Source organism: Takifugu flavidus, chromosome 4, assembly GCF_003711565.1.
Source record: "Takifugu flavidus isolate HTHZ2018 chromosome 4, ASM371156v2, whole genome shotgun sequence".
Lineage (NCBI taxonomy): Eukaryota > Metazoa > Chordata > Actinopteri > Tetraodontiformes > Tetraodontidae > Takifugu > Takifugu flavidus.
Window position 1 is genome coordinate 14,400,313 of NC_079523.1, and position 18,589 is coordinate 14,418,901.

The window sequence follows — 18,589 nt, forward strand, 5'->3', positions numbered from 1 at the left end:
ACCTGACTTGGCTTGGGGGGTACATTTTGGGGGTTGGTATCAGGTGGTCTGCTCTGCCCTGCTGATAGGAGAAGCGGTGGCTGGGGGGGGGGGGGGTCGTCTGTGCAGAGATCGTTGACTTGTCTGGGGGACTGTTGTGTCCACTTCTGTGTTCCAGACGTCTCTGGGAGAAGGCACCTACCAAGGCTATGCCGTGCCCACTTGGCTGCTATTCTAAACAGCTGCTCCCAATCTTGGCTTGAAAAAGCAGATAATTTAGCAGCCTCTTTTTCAACGACCTCTGAATAACGGTAAATCAAAATGAGCAGGGTGGTTAGGGTTAGGGTTGGACATCTTCCCATTTAGGGTTAGGGTTAAGGTTGGGGTTGGGGTTAAATTAGGGTTAGTCTTAGGGTTAGGGTTAGGGGGTTAAAGTTAGGGTTAGGGTTAGGGTTAGGGAGAGGTTAGGGTTACAGAAAGCAAGAGAGACATATCCACATTTAGGGTTAGGGTTGGGGTTACTTTAGGGTTAGGGTTAGGGTTATGGTTGAGGTTAGGATTAGGTTTGGTGTTAGGGTTAGGATTGAGGTTAGGGGTTAGATTAGGGTTAGGGTTGGGGTCAGGGTGAGGGTTGAGGGTTGAGGTTAGGGTTAGGGTTAGGGTTAAGGATTGGGGTTTGGGGTTAGATACGGGTTAAGGTTTAGGGGTAAGTGATCACTCCTGTCATTTCTCAAGGTTTTTATGCATTAGAGCATCAATTCCATTTGTTTTAGATTTCTCTTTGATGTAGGCAGGGGCAGACGTGGGGAAGACGTAACCCTGACCCTGACCCTGACCCTGACCCTGACCCTGACCCTAACCCCATCCCTAACCCTCTAACCCTAACCCTCTAACCCTAACCCTGACCCTCTAACCCTAACCCTCTAACCCTAACCCTGACCCCATCCCTAACCCTAACCCTCTAACCCTAACCCTGACCCTAACCCTAACCCATTGGTGCTTTATCATCTATCTCCAGAGTAATCCGAGTGGTAGGGAAATTGGTCCCACTGGGTTTTCTTCCCTACCTGTGTAATGTTTGTGGCTCCACAGCCTTTCATGATCGGTTGAATGAAGGAGAAGATGATGTTTGATGGAGTCTCAAATTATTTGTGAGTTTTTAGCAGTTTAGTTGATTAAATGATTTGCAGTTGCCCAGATGAATTCTCTGAGTGCAGTTTTTTCTCCTTTAAGTTACTGAGTGTTGATCTTCTCACTGACTGACTGCTGGCAGGAACCTCTAACACGTTCCACATCTGATGGTGTGAGCAACGGTGGATGCAGACAAGCACCGTTGCTTTGGTGCTTCCCTGAGCCGCAGGCCATCAGCAGGAGGGTCCGCCCACATGGGCCTGGTCCTGCTGAAGGTTTCTTCCTGTCACAGGGAAGTTTTCCTTGCACTGTTGCTTGTAGGGGGCCAGGCCCTCAGCATGATCCATCTGAGTCTCCTGACAGTAGGTTTCACTTTATTAGACTTCTGCCTGTGGGGGTTCCAGAGGGGACACCAGGCCAGCATGGGGTCTGGGTCCTGATATAGGGACACTGATGATGGTGTCACTGCTTGTAGACTACTTGAGTTGACTATTGTCTGACTCCAACATGATGCCTGCACACAACCACCACTGAGGACAGCAGCAGTCAGTGGAGGGACCACGTGGTTTCCTACAGAACCTGGTAAATCAACTGAAAACCCCATCGACTCCTTTGTCTCTGCAGCTGGTTCTGCTGCAGCCTCAGAGGAGCCTCCCTGGGTACAGGTGGGTCTATATCCACATAACATGGCCCAAAATGAACAGTTTCACTTTATTGTAGAAAAAACAATATATTAAAATACATAGAATTTCCAAAATTGACATGTTTACCAGTGTAAATAAACAAAGTGCACTCATTGTTTACGTGACCACGGTCAATAAATTGGCCCCCACCCGATAGAAGTGACTAAACGTAGTTGATCAGTAAAACCCAGAGATGTGTTTATAATATAAAATAACCGATGGTCACTCAAACTGATAGAGAATCAGGTGAAGTCATAACCCTAACCCCCCCCTAAAAAGGGAAGAAAATCAGTTTCCATTTCTTCCAGAAAAGAACCAAATCCAGCCGACTTCTTCTCAAGATTAAAATTGATCGTCTCTGTTTTCAAAGGTCTGGCTGTGCTGCTGCTCCGCTCCATCCTGATGTGACGGAGCCTGAATGCATCACAGACTTCAGAGTTATGGATGATATAGGGGTTCCTCTGAGGCTCACCCTGTCAGACACACGCAGGCTTTCTGGAAGGTCTCTTGGCTTCAGTTCCGCTTCAGGATCTGGTCAGAGAGCCAGTCCAGACCCTCCACCAGCCCTGAACCACTGACAGCACAGGACGCCTGGACAGACCACTGCAGAAACACAACAGTAATGTTTTATAATCCCAACACTTTCACGCGTTCCTTCCGTTAAATATTGAGCTTCTCTTTGCTCCCCCTGTCTAAGGCCCAATCTGTGCACTGTCCCGGGCATTTGACCAGCATGTTGGGCTGTCCACACCAGTGTTGTGCATCGAAAAAGAGTCTTTTCATACTTTACACAATCCAATATGCATATTCCTCTACCGTGGTACCAAATCCGACCACAGTTAGGATCCCGGATCAGCCAGGACGGAGACAGAAGCTGCTCTAAGCTGTAAGGACAAACCTCGTCCACCTCTTGCCTAAAACAGCCTTTCGATGCTCAGTCAAATTTTGCACGCATACACACAACACCTACAGGTCGAGAGGCCCCCGACAACATCAGGGCGTCTGTGATGTCACTGGGCGGCATGGCTCTTGGCAAATCTTGTTTATTAGCAAAGACCAGGGAGGGCACGTCCCTCAGCTGCTCCTCCTCAAACTGGAACACAGGGACACAAACAGGAGTATTTCAGAGGTTAATGTGCAGAACTGGAGATGAGAAGAGCTCCCCCACCTGCACTAAGGCAGCTACCCGGGTCTCCTTCTGAATCCAAAATGCACTAATCAAGACTAGAAGGTTGATCAGAACTATCTGGAGCTCCACTAGATTAGAACACTGCCAGTGCGGTGATCAATAAAAAGGCTGTTTACCATTGTGTGCAGCTCATCGGCAGCTTCTTTAAGCCGTTGTGGGTCATTGCTGTCGATCACAAATATCACACCCTGATGATGCAAACACACACCCTCAGTCCAACTTGTCTTTGAGCCATAGAGTCATAGAAGTTCAGCGGCTGCTGGATCACCTGGACATTAACGTAATAATGTCTCCACAGAGGCCTGATGATAGTCTGACCCCCAACATCCCAAACAGTGAAGCTGATGTTCTTATACTCCACCGTCTCTACATTAAAACCTGAAAAAGTCCAGTTGTTAGGGTCTCCTCATTCTATCAAAAATGACAATATTAGAACAAAAATATAACACACAACATATAACATCACTGACCAATCGTTGGAATAGTAGTTACGACCTCCGACAGCTTTAGTTTATAGAGCAGAGTGGTTTTTCCTGCTCCATCAAGTCCCACTGTGGCAAAATATGACAGAGTCAGACTCGGGAACCTGGAACTGGAACTGTACTGGTTTATGTTAGATAACATGAGCGTGTTCAGGCCACAACGTCTTTGCCGCCCCCTGGTGGTCGACTGGCGTTACTTCAATAATACTGGAGACCACCGACTCGGCCGGTCAATAAAGGACGTTAATTAAACTGACTAATTGGTAGAACATAGCAGCAGTAACTGGTCGCTCCTCATAACTAATATATTGACATTTAACAGGTGTTTGAATGAAACTAACGGAGAACTAAAGTGGCGCTGCATTCAGCGGAGGTCATATGTTACGATTTACAAATAATTTCAAAGGCTGGTCACGACTGTAGTAGCAAGAGAAAGCTAATCTGGCTAAAATCACGTTCCAAATTGGAAATAAAGTCCGGTCATACGAAAAACATACTCTGAGTTCATTCTTACCCATTAAAATCCTGACGGGGGTGTTGGAGGTGAATCTGGAGAAGACGTATGAGAAGACGACACCCATGTTTCTGGTGTTTGGCCAGTTTGTGTCCGTCTTCACCTTTATAAGACAGCAGCGTGTGTGTCCGTGTGTCATCCATAGTGTCACAGCCGCTCCTGTCAGCAGGGTCCACGGTGGCAACGGTGGCGCGGGCAGAAAGCGCTGCAAACACCGGAAACCGCTGAAAAGACCGGAAACAGCTGAAAATACCGGCAATCGTACACGCCCTTTATTATAAGGGTAGTAGGTCAAACAAAGACGTTTTATTAATGCAAAGTCTGTCTGTCTGTCTGTCCGTCCGTCCACCCATCATCCACCCATCCACCCATCCATCCACCCATCCATCATCCATCCATCCACCCACCCATCCATCATCCATTCATCCATCCATCCATCATTCATCCATCCATCCATCCATCCACCCACCCACCCATCCATCCATCCATCCATCCACCCACCCATCCATCCATCCACCCACCCACCCACCCACCCATCCATCCTACATCCATCCATCCACCCACCCACCCACCATCCATCCACCCACCCATCCATCCATCCATCCATCCATCCTCCACCCACCCATCCATCCATCCACCCATCCATCCATCCATCCATCCATCCACCCACCCACCCATCATCCATCCATCCACCCCCCCACCCACCCATCCATCCTACATCCATCCATCCACCCACCCACCCACCCAGCCATCCATCCATCCACCCACCCACCCCCACCCACCCACCCAGCCAGCCATCCACCCACCCACCCAGCCAGCCAGCCAGCCACCCACCCAGCCAGCCAGCCACCCACCCAGCCAGCCAGCCAGCCACCCACCCACCCATCCTACATCCATCCATCCACCCACCCACCCACCAGCCATCCATCCACCCACCCACCCACCCACCCATCCATCCACCCACCCACCCACCCACCCACCCATCATCCATCCATCCACCACCCACCCACCCACCCCACCCACCCATCCATCATCCATCCACCCACCCACCCATCATCCATCCATCCATCCATCCATCACCCACCCACCCACCCATCCATCCATCCTCCATCCATCCACCCCCACCCACCCACCCATCCATCCTACATCCATCCATCCACCCACCCACCCCACCCATCCATCCACCCACCCCACCCACCCATCCATCCATCCATCCATCCACCCACCCACCCACCCATCCATCCATCCTTCACAGACAAAATAAAATACTTGTCAATTCTTGTTGGGAAGAAAGTGATCAGTTTTCTCCCCATGCTGTTGCCATCAGAGGAACGAGATGGAAGCTTCAGTTTACTTGCTGCAAGGGCAACCACACGTCTGCAGTGTAGCTACCAGTGTAGCTACCACTGTAGGTACCACTGTAGCTACCAGTGTGGCTACCAGTGTAGCTACCAGTGTGGCCCTGGGGAGGTTTATTCTATACTAGCACACCAACATGTAAGATTACAATAAGCGTAAGTGTAAGCGTCACAGTATAAAACAAAGCCTGATATATACAAAAGGAACATATAAGAAAATGGGGGGTGGAGTGTCACAGGATGTTCAGGTTGTCTCCTGCTATCCCGAGGTGATAGAACATCAGCTAAAGCAGGTCAGGGTTCTGGTCAGGAGTGGTAATAAGTAGTTACAGCATTGTTATATGAACAGTTTGAACTTAACAATTCTCAAAACCAAAAATTCAAGACCAAGAAGGAGTGATATAAAACACAATCAGTCAGTTTTAAGAGACCATTTATATACTGAAAAGAGTCACTCCAAATCCACAAAAAGAAGAAGAAAAAAACCACTTTTGTGGGTTTTGCTCTAGGAGGAAATTTGACCCAGGGTATAGGCTACTGTTTTAAAGCAGCAAAAAAAACCCCAAAACATCAATGTTTGTCACATTTAGCTTAAAAGGTTGTTCGAAAAAGTGTGAGATCTAAATGTTAAATCTAAATGTTAAATCCAAATAAATTCTCATGGGTGAAAATTTTTCACTCATACGCAAATTTAAACTTCTGCAAACTTTCCAATCCAACATTTTCCATTACATTATCATCATAAAAACTAACTAAAATATTCCTGTTCTATATGATGTGTAGCCTAATTTGATGTTTCATGTCCCTTCAGTAGTGGGTGCCCGACGTGACCAGCCAGCTCGAGCGACGTCAGCCGATGTCGTGGAGGAAAGAGGGACCACCTCCGGCCACCTGGTGGTGCGATCCACCATAGTGAGCAAATGAGTGTACCCGTGGGGCAGAGGTAAGGGTCCCACCAGGTCCACATGCATGTGGTCAAACCGTCTGGCTGGAATCGCGAACGGGTCAAGGGGTGCCTTGGTGTGCTGGTGAACCTTAGCACGCTGACATGCTACACAGGCTGCTGCCCATTCCCTAACCTCTTTGCGAAGGCCAGGCCAGACAAACTTGGCACTCACCAGTTTCACCGACGCGCGGACCCCCGGGTTAGGGTTAGGGGAGTGGGAGTGGACCATATCAAAGACCCTGCGGGGCCAGCCCACCGGGACCACAGGTCGGGAACGACAGGTGGAAACGTCACAAAGGAGGGTAGGACCGCCATCCTGTACTACAGCTTTCTCCAGCTTCAAGCCTTTACCGGAGGACTCAAGAGCCCGTATCTCCGGGTCCCCAGACTGGTCAGCCGCCATGGCAGAGAAATCCAGCCCTAAGTGCACAGGACAAATCAGCACCCGCGACAGACAATCGGCCACCGGGTTAGCTTTTCCAGCCACGTGCCGAACGTCAGTCGTGAACTCCGACACTGCCGCCAGGTGGGCTGCTGACGCACAGACCAAGGCTCCGACACCTTTGACATAGCCAATGTCAGAGGTTTGTGGTCGACATAAGCCGTGAAAGACCGGCCCTCGAGCAGAAAACGAAAATGACGCGTAGCCAGGTACAATGCAAGTAACTCCCGGTCAAAAACGCTGTACTTCCGCTCATTGTGCCGTCGCTTGCGACCGAAAAATGCGAGGGGCTGCCATGCGCCACCCACACTCTGTTCAACCACCGCCCCGACGGCCACATCTGACACCTCAGTCATCACTGACACCTCAGTCATCAAAGCGATGTCCGCCCGAGGTGCCGGATGGGCCAACAGTGTGGCTTGTGACTTGGCCCCCTCAAACGCCTGGACCCACTCGGTAGTCCAGTCGACCTGATCAGTAGCCCTCTTCATCCGTAGGGCCTCATACAGTGGCTGCAGGAGGTGGGCTGCCCTGAGGAGAAAACGGTTATAAAGATTCACCATCCCCAAGAATTCCTGCAGAGCCTTAACGGAGACCGGATGAGGAAATTCCGCCACCACTTGAACCTTAGATGGCAACGGAACTGCACCCTGGGAAGAAATGCGGTGGCCTAAGAAATCAATCACCGGCAGACCAAACTGGCATTTCGCTGGGTTTACGATCAGGCCACGATCTGCCAGTCGCTGAAAAACCTGCCCAAGGTGGATCAGGTGCTCGTCTGCCGAAGGACTTGCTACCAATATGTCGTCCAAATAGACGAACACAAAGGTGAGGTCACGCAATACCGAGTCCATTAGCTGCTGAAAGGTCTGTGCTCCCCCCTTCAGGCCAAAGGGCATGTGCAGGGGTAACGGGGTAAATGGGGTAATCACCGCAGTCTTGGGCACATCCTCGGCACGCACCGGAACCTGATGATAGCCACGCACCAAGTCTACTTTGGAGAAAACGGTAGTTCCTGCCAAGCGAACGGAAAAATCCTGTATGTGCGGAATGAGGTAACGGTCATGGGCTGTGATGTTGTTAGGACGACCAGCAACATCTGTGAGTGCTCCAGATACTTCAACTCACTGTATGTTTCAGTGAGTGGAGGACACCCCATACTCTGGAGGACTGTGGAATCATGTGCAACTTTATTAGCAGCGTCCTCGTGACATGGCACCAACAACAGAGCAACATCCTTTCTGCCCCAACACAATGCAACACACTCTGGTCGCTATGGTAACGTTTAAACATACCTTCAAAATAAGACACAACACAAAAGCAAAGTGCATGAAAATGCTCGCTGTTCACAGCAGCACTGAATCAGTGGGAGCCCTGAGACGGTCCCATCTTGGGCTCATGGGAGACAATGAAACCCGAAGTGTGCTACTTGGGTCCAGTCTGCTCCGTAACGTGGTTTTGGGTGCTGTCACTGCAGAAAACCCTGCTTCCCACAGATACCATGTGGGCAATGACACCAGGGTTTTCAGTGCTGTTGTGGCGATCTCGGGGTTTCTGCCAGGACTTTAATCCAGCACAACGGCAGAGTTGATGTCTCCAACAGACATTTAAGGCCCCCGTCATCTCCAGCAGATGATCTTCTTCACACATCGACATGCTGGATTCACCCGGTTTGGTGACGAATGGGTCGCGGATCCATTCCTTGGCAGTTGGTGGATCTTTTGTGGTTGGGACGTAGCGCTCGAACCCTTCTGACAGCAGGGACAGGTGTTCGTGCACCAGCACCAGGGTGCAGGTTCCTCTTCTGTCCCTTCATTGGGCCGGTTCTGTGACGGGTGCAGTTAGGACCCAAGTGCAGCACTCTGGAAAGCTGGACCGTAGTAATGACTTTTATTAACACACGGGCAAACAGGAACTCAGGCAGACCAGGAAACACAGGAAATAGTCCGTTCTTCAGGCTCTGGGCCCGCACAAAGTCTATGGGTTGCAGGCTCGGGGAGTGGGACGAGCAGCAGCAAAGTCCGAGCCGGGCGGAGAAGTCTAAACCAGGTGAGCAGACAGGAACCAGAGACGCTGAGGCAGAAGTCGTAGTCAGGGGCAGAACGCTGGTAGGTTGTCTGGGGAACAGGCAAGGCAGGCAAAACGAAGACAGGCAGGGTCGGCAACGGGTAATCCAGCAGGGAAACAACGCTGGAAAGTCTTGCATGAAAGCAGAAGAACAATCTGGCACTGAGTGAGTGTGAGGCTAGAGAATATATACACTGGTAGGTGAGCTGATTGATGAGTGAGGGCAGGTGTGTGATCAGTGACTGAGAGCAGGTGTGGTGATCAGAGGGTGTGGTGTGAGCAGGGCAGTGGAAAAGTACTGGGACAGGAGGGAACTGGGGAAAAGGGGCTGTGACAGGTTCCCCTTCGCAAAGAAACTTTCCAAAGAAGTTTTTGCTCATTTTGCTAGCTTGGGAGTTCATTTAGCGGGATGGATCACGTGTCTTGTGGTGCGTCAAGTGAGACGGATGTAACAGAGAGAATCCGGACACTTTTCAAAACAAAACATCTTCGAATTCTTTATTTTTTTTAAAAATTGGAAATAATTTTTTCTTTCTGTGCGGCCCGGTACCAAATGGGGGTTGGGGATCACTGCTGTAGAGGGACCCTAGACACAAATGGAACGGTGTTCCATATTTTTACACAGATTAGAGAAATGTGAGGCGGACAGACAGTGGACAGTGTTACGCCTGCGGAGATCCACCACCAGCTCCTTGGTTTTGCTAGTGTTGATCTGGAAGTTGTTCCGCAGGCTCCAGTCCACAAAGTCCTGAATGAGTCCTCTGGACTCCGTTTCGTCCCCATCAGTGATGAGGCCGACAGCAGCAGAGTCGTCAGAGAAGTTCTGGAGGTGACATGAAGATGTGGTGTATGAGAAGTCCGCGGTGTAGAGGGTGAACAGGAAAGGAGCCAGAACTGTTCCCTGCGGGACACCAGTGCTGCAGAGGAGCCGGTCCGGAGCCCTTCACCCTCACAAACTGGGGTCTTTGTGTGAGGTAGTCCAGAATCCATGTTGTGAGGTGGTGATCCACCCCAGCTACCTGCAGCTTGTCCCCCAGCAGACTGGGCTGGATGGTGTTGAATGCACTGGGGAAATCAAAAAACATGATCCTCACAGTGCTTCCAGCCTTCTCCAGGTGAGTGGGGGAGGAGTGGAGGAGGTAGATGACGGCATCGTCCACCCCGATGCTTGGCCTTATTTTTAACGTGTTAATCTCCACAAAGAAAGAAAAACGACAAACATCAAGTTTATAGTGGTCCAGTAATGCGCTATAGTCATACACCAGTACAGTTAACAATAACTCGTGTTTTCCACCTGCTTTTCCATCTTCAGTGGGAATAATCCAGTGCGTTCTGGGCTTGAACAAAGGTATTAAAAGCTGGCTGAATGTCTGAGGTGACTGAAGGACACACTTGGGCTTTTCTCAATAGAGAAGGGGCATGGCACAGTGCAGCAGGTTCTCATCTTAAAATTTACAGTATTCATGGGAGATTTATTTGGTCATTTTGCTTCTTTTTATTTCCTATTTCCCACATTTATTCATAGTTTTTATTAGATTGCAATAAATCCTATAACATTGAACAGACTGACTAAAGTCAAATGAGCTGCGGTTCCCACCGATAGCCGTCATTCTGATGGGTTTTTGCTGGCTGCAGCTGAAATATTCCAATGCTCCATGTCACAGAGACAGTAAATACTAAACCCTAAAGATTCTGAAGGCATTCTGTAAGACTTCTCTATCGGACTAGGTGTTAAAATCCCGACCTAATCATGGCAAGTGAAAAAGACTTGGATGGAGTAGGATTGGCACTCATGATTCTGTGGTGTCACCAGCTCGACACATCATCAGTTGTGTGCCTTGGCATCATTAGGTGTTTCAGCCATTTAACACAAGACACCCTCCACCAAGGTTGGCCCACCACTGGCTGATCAAACCTGGGTGTGTGTGTTGCACAATGGCACCACATGATCACTTGGCCGCCCACGATATGTCCCTCCGTTTCAACCACAGCCAGTGACTGCTTTGCTCTGCTGTGGCAGCGAGCTCTTTTACTGCCCTCCATTGGGCGTGCCCTCTGATGCCCATTTCCTTCAGGAGCTTTGTGGTGGTTCTGGAAACAAAGCCTCTGCAGCCTACCTCCACAGGCCACACTTTTACACTCCAGCCCCGCCCCTCTGCTTCAGCTGCTAGGTTCGCATAGCGTAGTCTCTTCCGTTCGTATGCCTCCCCGATTGCCTCCTCCCATGGGACGGTGAGCTCCACGATGAAAACGCACCGACAGGATTTGGACCATAGGACCAGGTCTGGGCGCAAGTTGGTAACTGCGACTTCAGATGGAAAAATAAGCCTCTGGCTGAGGTCCACCCGCATTTCCCAGTCTCGGGCCACGGTGAGTGCGCCGGCCTCCGGAGGAGCTGGCTTACTCCCACGTTTCTCCCCTCCCCGAACGAAGGACATTTTCCATGGGGCAACAGGTTGGGAATTTGGAGAAATGGAATTGATCTTTACCCTCCTCTTCTCAAGTTCAGCCGCCAAGCACTTCAATACTTGATTGTGGCGCCAGGTGTACCTTCCTTGGGTCAGGCTGATCTTACAACCCACCAAGATGTGCTTGAGGCTTGCAGGTGCTGCACACTGTGGACAGGCTGGTTCTTCTCCATACCAGAGATGTAAGTTGGTTGGAGAGGGAAGGACATCGTACACGGCTCTAATGGTGAAACTAAGCCTGCTAGACTCCATGCTCCACAACTCGCTCCATGTAATTCTCCTCCTCTCAACACCCTCCCACTTCATCCAGCGGCCTTGCTGTGCTTGAGAGACCGCTTTGGCGCACCTAGCTGCTTCCTCCTGATGGCGGACCTCCTCCACTACCATGTGCCGCCGTTCGGCTGGGGTAGCTTTTTGCAATGTAGGCGTTGTTGCTTCCATGCCAAGGCCGTTCCTGCCATGCTGGACATGCCCTACTATATCCCGGTGCCTCAGGCTGGTTTTTGCCTCTGCGACCGCTGCCGATGGCTTCCATTTCCTCCCCGTTGCTATGGTTTGAGCAGCACCTCTGACAAAGGGATCCCGGGATTCAGTAAGAGTCATTTCCAGTCTTGCTTTTGCACATTTATACTCCTCCACCAGGCTTGAGATTGGGAGGGAGAGGACTCCACTGCCGTACAAGCCTATACTGCTAAGACATCTTGGCAGTCCGAGCCACTTCCTCACCTGCGCATTCACCAGTCTCTCCAGCCGGTTGGCATGAGATAAAGTGACCTCATAGATGGACATTGGCCACATGAGCCGAGGTAGCAGCCCAAACTGAAAGCACCACAGCTTCAGTTTTCCAGGGAGAGCAGTACTGTTGATCTGCCTGAGGCCACTGATGGTGTCCTGCTTGAGTTGCTCCACCTGCTTTGAATCTTTGAGCTCTGCACTGTACCAGCGGCCAAGACTCTTAATAGGCTTCTCCAAAATTGGTGGTACTGGCTCGTTGTTAATGTGGAACCTCTCATTAGCAAGCTGTCCTTTGACAATAGAGATGCTGCCAGATTTGCTTGGTTTAATGTCCATCCGTGCCCATTGAATGTTTTTCTGGAGTTTCTCCAGTAGGCGTTTGGTGCATGCCCTTGTTGTTGTTATTGTTGTCATGTCATCCATGTACGCCCTAATTGGAGGAAGACGCAGTCCATTCTTCAGCCGTTCGCCTCCAACCACCCAACGGGATGCTCGAATGATGAGCTCCATTGCCATGGTAAACGCTAGTGGGGAAATGGTGCAGCCCGCCATAATGCCAACCTCGAGATGCTGCCAAGCAGTCGTGCTAGCTTGTGCTGTCACACAAAACTGAAGGTCCTGGAAGTAGGCTTTGACGAGCCGTGTGATGCCCTCTGGGACTTGGAAGAAAGTGAAGGCTGTCCACAACACCTCATGAGGCACAGACCCGAAAGCATTGGCCAGATCCAGAAAAACCACATGCAGGTCTTTCTTATCCTTCTTCGCCATTTGTATCTGATGCCAAATGATATTTGTGTGTTCCAGACAGCCTGAGAATCCACTTATGCCTGCTTTCTGCACAGAAGTGTCGACAAAGCTGTTCTGCTGCAAAAAAGCTGAAAGCCTCTGAGCCACAACACTGAAGAATATCTTCCCTTCCACATTCAGAAGATTGATCTGGCGAAATTGATCGATGGTTGAAGAATTCTTCTCTTTGGGAATCAGGATCCCTCCTGCCCTTCTCCATGCCTTTGGTATTATCCCTTTTTCCCATGCCATTTTCATCAGCTTCCAGAGGTGCCTTAAGACATCTGGCGTGTTCTTATAAAGTCTATAAGGGACACCATTGGGCCCAGGGGCTGATGCTGTTCTCGCCCGCTTTACTGTGCCCTCAATTTCACTCCATGTCGGCGGCCTTGTTTCCATCTGGTGCTCAACTGGTTGGATGGGTGGCATGTCATCCGGGATGCAGGCTGGTACATGTCTTTGATGGTCTGAGTAGGTATTCCTCAGGTGCTCCTCTAGTTCCCTTATGGGTGCTTTGAGGGTCCCAAATTTCTCCTTGACAAAGAGGGCTTTCACAAACTTGTGGGGATCTCTGTAGAAGGAAGTCCTCGCTCGCTCCTTCTTCTTGTGTTGCTTTCTCAAGCATTCAAAATAGTAACGTATAATACAGACATTTGAAGAGACAATTAAGAGAATGTTTTCATGCTTATAAGAGTGGCTGAGGAGCCATTTAGAACTTTATAAAGAAGTATTGTGTGATACCAGGAAGTAATTTAACTTCAAGGCGAAGCTGCTTCTGCTTTGTCGACCATCGACTGATCTCCTGAAAGTCCACCAGCGCTTTTTAAAAACTGAATTCTTCATCTATGGAGGGAGTAGACGGCAGATGTTTCCACAGATGCTCTTCACCAGTGGTCAGTGAGTGATGCAGCAGATGAGCGGGAGTTGACTGGCTTCAACCAGCTACCGTCTCAATGTCTCCAGCCCATAGTGTGGATTCTCTACGAGATCAGACAGCAGCTTCACTCCTGAACCCTGCAGATTGTTGAAGCTGAGGTCCAGTTCTCTGAGATGGGAGGGATTGGACCTCAGCGCCGAGGCCAGAGAGCCACAGCTGATCTCTGATAAGCTGCAGTCAATCAATCTGAAAAATGCAGGATGAGGTTATACGGTGCAGGTCTGCATGTTATCTGCGTCAGTACTAAACCTACGTTAGTTCTTAGTTGGGTCAGACCTGAATTCACGATATTCCAAGGAATTTTTTTAATGTGGTGCATCACAGCAGTGTTGAGAACAGCCTCACTTCACCATCTTAGCAGCTGGTATATAGGTAGAAAAATGAAGACTGACCTGAGCCTCTCCAGTTTACAGTTTGGACTCTCCAGTCCAGAACAGAGCTGCTTCACTCCTGAATCCTGCAATGTGTTGTGGCTCAGGTCCAGAACCCTCAGATGGGAGAGGTTGGACTTCAGAGCTGAGGCCACAGAATCACAGCTGGTCTCTGATAAACTGCAGCCACTTAGGCTAAAATAACAATTATTTTGAGAGAAGACAAATAAAAATCAACATGTACCAGAGCAAAACACAGCTTCCAAGCAACAAACCTCTGGTCCTGCACCGGCTTATCTGCCGTATGTTCGTATTTTGGGTTCTTTCAGGGCGGTTGGACAAGATCTACACCGTATGTAAAGTGTGTGTAGGTCAAAATACCTTCCAAGTTTGTGAGACCACATTTCTCAATAGCACTCAACTCTTGTCAGGAGTTGGGACAAAGCTACCCACTCCTGATAGCTTGTGGGCGATGCTGCAGCGACCCTGCAATCCCTACACTCTCTGGTGAAACCAAATCAAAGGTTTTAGACACTGCTGGATGCTGGAAGGGTGGCTATAGTCTGGACGCATCGTTCCCCTGACTGCACATTTCTCCAACAATGATTGGCAGCTGGTGTCACTTGTTCTCCAGATGAGAGAAGGAAAGAGAGCCCCCCCACAGTGTGTTTGATTGCCCCACTGCAAGCTCAATGCTGCCAGAAAACATTGCAGGAGCATCAATTCCCCTCAGGGCATCAACAAGGACCTCAGGAAAAGGTGCAGCTGCCACCTACTAGAGACAAGCACACTGAGCTGAGATTCAAAGCCCTCTCCTCCCAAGAGAAGAGCTTGTTTGTTGGAGGCTCTTCTGGGCGATACCTGGTGCCACAGCTCCAGCTCAGCCCGTCCCTGGAGCTGAGGTGGAGCTTAGCAAGTTTCATGGTTCTCCACCACTTCCTCTCGCTGAGGACCTTCTCAGCTGGTGGTTTCTGCTCCACCTTCCAAGCTGAGCAGGTGATACTTCTGCATTCCTGCCACCAGTGTCTCTGCAGAAAGAGTCTTCTCTCCTGTTTTATATTATATTGTAGAAAATTAGGATTTTTGGTTGATCTCTTAGATGTTGTTGACTAAGAGCAGGTTTTTCTTTAATAACATAGAAAGATTCGATGAGAAGAGCAAATGTATTATTTTATGAGCTACTTCCACTACTATTATATACACATACTTCCATATTGTCTTAGATTGCAAGCTGCATTTATTGCATCGTTCATAGAAAGTCATATTTGTGAGGAGAAAAACTCAAATAAGGTCATTTTCTTTAATGACCATTACAAAAGAAGGAGGCGATGAACAAACAGATTTATCTAAAAATGTGTGAAAACTTATGGATGGAAACCTTTTTAAAATGGTTGCATTGTGTAGAATCGGTGTAGAATCAACTTGTTGACTTCTGATTTGGACTCCAATGGAAGTGAGGTGCAACAATTGTGGATGCTGAAAGCTTCAGATCTTCATGAAGGTTTCTGTGGTTGGACTGACCTGCTGCCCCTTTAAGAGGGAGGCAGGTTTGGGCTTCTGGCTGGAATGAAGCCACCTAAGATGAGAATGACTGCAGGCTTTCGGTACCAAGGTTTAACAGGGGGCTCACTTCACACTTGGGCTTTTCTCTTTTTTGGGATGGCTTTTCTCAGGAGAGAAGGGGCATGGCACACTGCAGCAGCTTTCTTTTTGGGTTTTCTAGTTTTCCTTCTGATCTTTAAAAGACAGGAAGAACCATTTTTGATTGGTCTGAATCTTTGGGCGGTTTTGTGGCCAGCCTAAAATAAAACAAGACAAATCTACAACTGGTACTTCCTTTCTAGTCATTGATGACCATCCTCACATGGGACAGATTTCCACAACCAATTTAATACTGCAAATCTGTCCTGTGTGGTCTTTTTTCTGAGAACTGTAACACTACGTTTATAACAAAGATCAAACATGTAAACAGTTATTGTCTAACTAGTTACACCTGGGAAAGTACTGGATCATCTCTGACTGACCTGAGAATCACCAGCTTACAGAGAGGATCCTGGAGAAAACCACAGAGCAGCTTCACTCCTGGATCCTTCAGCTGGTTCTGACTCAACTCCAGAACCCTCAGATGGGAGGGATTGGACCTCAGCGCCGAGGCCAGAGAGTCACAGCTGATCTCTGATAAACTGCAGTGTGACAACCTGTAAAAAGGAACAAATGGCCAAATAAAAACACATTTCTAAATCTGAAAATGAAGAGAAAAGCAGAAAATGTAAAGAAATTTAGAAAAGACCAACAGAGGCCTCCTGACCCGAGCGTCTCCAGTCTGCAGTTTGGATGCATCAGTGCAGAAGACAGTAACTTTACTCCGGCATCTGTCAGGCTTTTGTTCCTGCTTAAGCTCAGCTCCCGTAGATGAGAAGGGTTTGACGTCATTGCTGAGGCCACAACTTCCCAATGACTCGTTGAAAGAAAACTACCAGACAGTCTGTTGTGTATGAAACAAAAATAGTGAGTCAAACTTTGGGATTTCTCATCAACTTATCTGAGAATCTACCTCAACACAAATGTAGCTCATTTCCTGGAAAAGCTAAATTCAACACCGTAGAGCAACAGTTTGAACGACCATCAGATCTGAAATGCAACTGAATTATTCTCAACATTTGTCTTATTTTAGAACAGCTCATAATTACTCAATATTTAAAATGATTACAGCAAATGGTTTAAAGAAACGTGCATCTTTTTATCTGTCTATCGGCTCTTTGGATATTTTGCATTTCATCCAATTTGTACGATGGTGCGTCAAGTCTTAATTCAGCGATCCGATCGATGACATCAGAGTCTCTGGTTGCATCGATTGCCCTCAGCTTCTGTTATATCTGCCTGTTTCCCTTCAAATCATTTTCACTGCACCTTTTGTTGCTAGTGATGAAGTTGCCACCTAACGGGTGTGGAAAGGCTCCAACAACTTTGTGGGTCACATAAAGGCTCCAAACGGAACCGCCACAAAGACCTAAAACACCCATTTAAACCAACGAGGCCGGCTGTTTTTACGTTGAACAAATGAAGCAAAATAGTCACGTGTCATTAGTTAAAATGTGTTTTTCTGTCGTTTGAATACGATGTAAACAAACAAACAAAAGTGATTTAATGACATGACAGTAATTTCATGATAGTCAGTTAACTTGTGGCTCCTATTATTCCTGCCTTATGTTGGTTTGTCTGGATTGACCTTTGAACTTATATCCAGCCAGTGTTGAACATTTCTGGATGAATTGTTGTTTTTTTAAATTTATGGACGCTGCAATGGAGATAAAGAATTGAAGGAATGACCACTGGAGGGGGTATTGCTACCTGACATGATCCACTTGCTTGATTTAAACGCCGATGTCCGGCCCCAAAAATCTTTACTTACACGACCTTCCTGCAGTTCCTCACAGCTGGAATCAGGCGACGTCGTCCCTCATCTGAGGTGTTGTACTGCTGCAGGTCCAGCTCATCTAGAACCTGCTCTGACATCTGCAGCAGGTAGGCCAGAGCTGAACATTGGATCTCTGACAGTCTCCTCTCTGATATCTCCCCTGACTTCAGGAACTCTTGGATCTCCCGATGGACTGACTGATCCTTCATCTCCATCAGACAGTGGAAGATGTTGATGCTTCTGTCTGGGGAGATTCCATCACTGTTCTCCTCCTTCAGGTTGTTGAGGACCTTCTGGATGGTTTCTGGGTGGCTGTTCCTCTGATCCAACAGTCCACCCAAGATCCTCTGATTGGACTCCAGAGAGAGACCATGAAGGAAGCGAACAAACAAGTCCAGGTGGCCATTTTCACTTTCAAGAGATTTCCTTAGTGCTCTCCTGAGGAAGTCATCAAGAGATGTGATTGGATCGTTATTTAACAACCCAGCAAACCCAGAAAAGCGGATTGGTTTAGAATATTTTAGGAACTGATATATAACCGCTGCGTCTTTCCTGGTGTAACAGTGGAACATGTAGACGGCAGCCAGAAACTCCTGAACGCTCAGATGAACAAAGCAGTAGACTGATTTCTGAGAGATCACACTCTCTCTCTTGAAGATCCAGGTAAATGGATACTTGGCCCCTGTAGGTATACCTGTACATAGTACAGAGGGTGGATACAATATACATATCAGAATATATAATATTCAGATTGTGCTAGCGTGCGTTATGTTTATTGTGCAGTCTGACAGCAGCCGGCAGAAAGATCTACGATACCTCTCCTTCACCCAGCGAGGGTGGAGCAGCCGCTCACTGAAGGAGCTGCCCAGTGCTGCCAGGGTGTCCTGTAGGGGGTGGGACGTGTTGTCCAACATGGATGACAGCTTAGCCATCATCCTCCCGTTTCCCACCACCTCCACCGAGTCCAGGGGACATCCCAGGACAGAGCTGGCTCTTCTCACCACTCTGTCCATCCTCTTCCTGTCCCTGTCCAGGGGACATCCCAGGACAGAGCTGGCCCTCCTCACCAGTCTGTCCATCCTC

At 48.7% G+C, this 18,589-nt stretch overlaps 2 protein-coding genes across 2 annotated transcripts; both read right to left on the reverse strand.

Moving 5' to 3' along the window:
• Positions 1-1,807: 1,807 nt before the first annotated feature.
• On the reverse strand, positions 1,808-4,338 carry LOC130524576 (ADP-ribosylation factor 4-like). The gene is made up of 6 exons (XM_057030830.1): positions 3,979-4,338; positions 3,453-3,533; positions 3,251-3,360; positions 3,099-3,170; positions 2,764-2,886; positions 1,808-2,396 (listed from the first exon to the last, which is right to left on the reverse strand). Exons 1-6 carry the CDS (start codon positions 4,115-4,117, stop codon positions 2,307-2,309), a joined length of 615 nt encoding a protein of 204 aa, XP_056886810.1. The 5' UTR covers positions 4,118-4,338; the 3' UTR covers positions 1,808-2,306.
• Positions 4,339-13,395: 9,057 nt separating this feature from the next.
• Positions 13,396-18,135, reverse strand: LOC130524730 (NACHT, LRR and PYD domains-containing protein 12-like). Its single transcript, XM_057031152.1, has 5 exons — positions 17,501-18,135; positions 16,397-16,573; positions 16,113-16,286; positions 14,110-14,283; positions 13,396-13,903 (listed from the first exon to the last, which is right to left on the reverse strand). The coding sequence occupies exons 1-5, from the start codon at positions 18,076-18,078 to the stop codon at positions 13,723-13,725; spliced, it is 1,284 nt and encodes a 427-aa protein (XP_056887132.1). The 5' UTR covers positions 18,079-18,135; the 3' UTR covers positions 13,396-13,722.
• Between the last annotated feature and the right edge of the window lie 454 nt (positions 18,136-18,589).

What these genes read in the sequence shown, in the direction of transcription:
- LOC130524576 (XM_057030830.1), bottom strand. Translation starts at nt 4,117, where the DNA reads ATGACACACGGACACACACGCTGCTGTCTTATAAAGGTGAAGACGGAC. An exon ending in CCCCGTCAGGATTTTAATGG is followed by an intron (nt 3,534 to 3,978) that starts GTAAGAATGAAC and finishes ATTTTGCCACAG; the next exon opens with TGGGACTTGATGGAGCAGGA. An exon ending in CCGATGAGCTGCACACAATG is followed by an intron (nt 2,887 to 3,098) that starts GTAAACAGCCTT and finishes CCTGTGTTCCAG; the next exon opens with TTTGAGGAGGAGCAGCTGAG.
- LOC130524730 (XM_057031152.1), bottom strand. Translation starts at nt 18,078, where the DNA reads ATGTTCCACTGTTACACCAGGAAAGACGCAGCGGTTATATATCAGTTC. An exon ending in TGCAGACTGGAGACGCTCGG is followed by an intron (nt 16,287 to 16,396) that starts GTCAGGAGGCCT and finishes TCCTTTTTACAG; the next exon opens with GTTGTCACACTGCAGTTTAT. An exon ending in TGTAAGCTGGTGATTCTCAG is followed by an intron (nt 14,284 to 16,112) that starts GTCAGTCAGAGA and finishes TTGTTATTTTAG; the next exon opens with CCTAAGTGGCTGCAGTTTAT.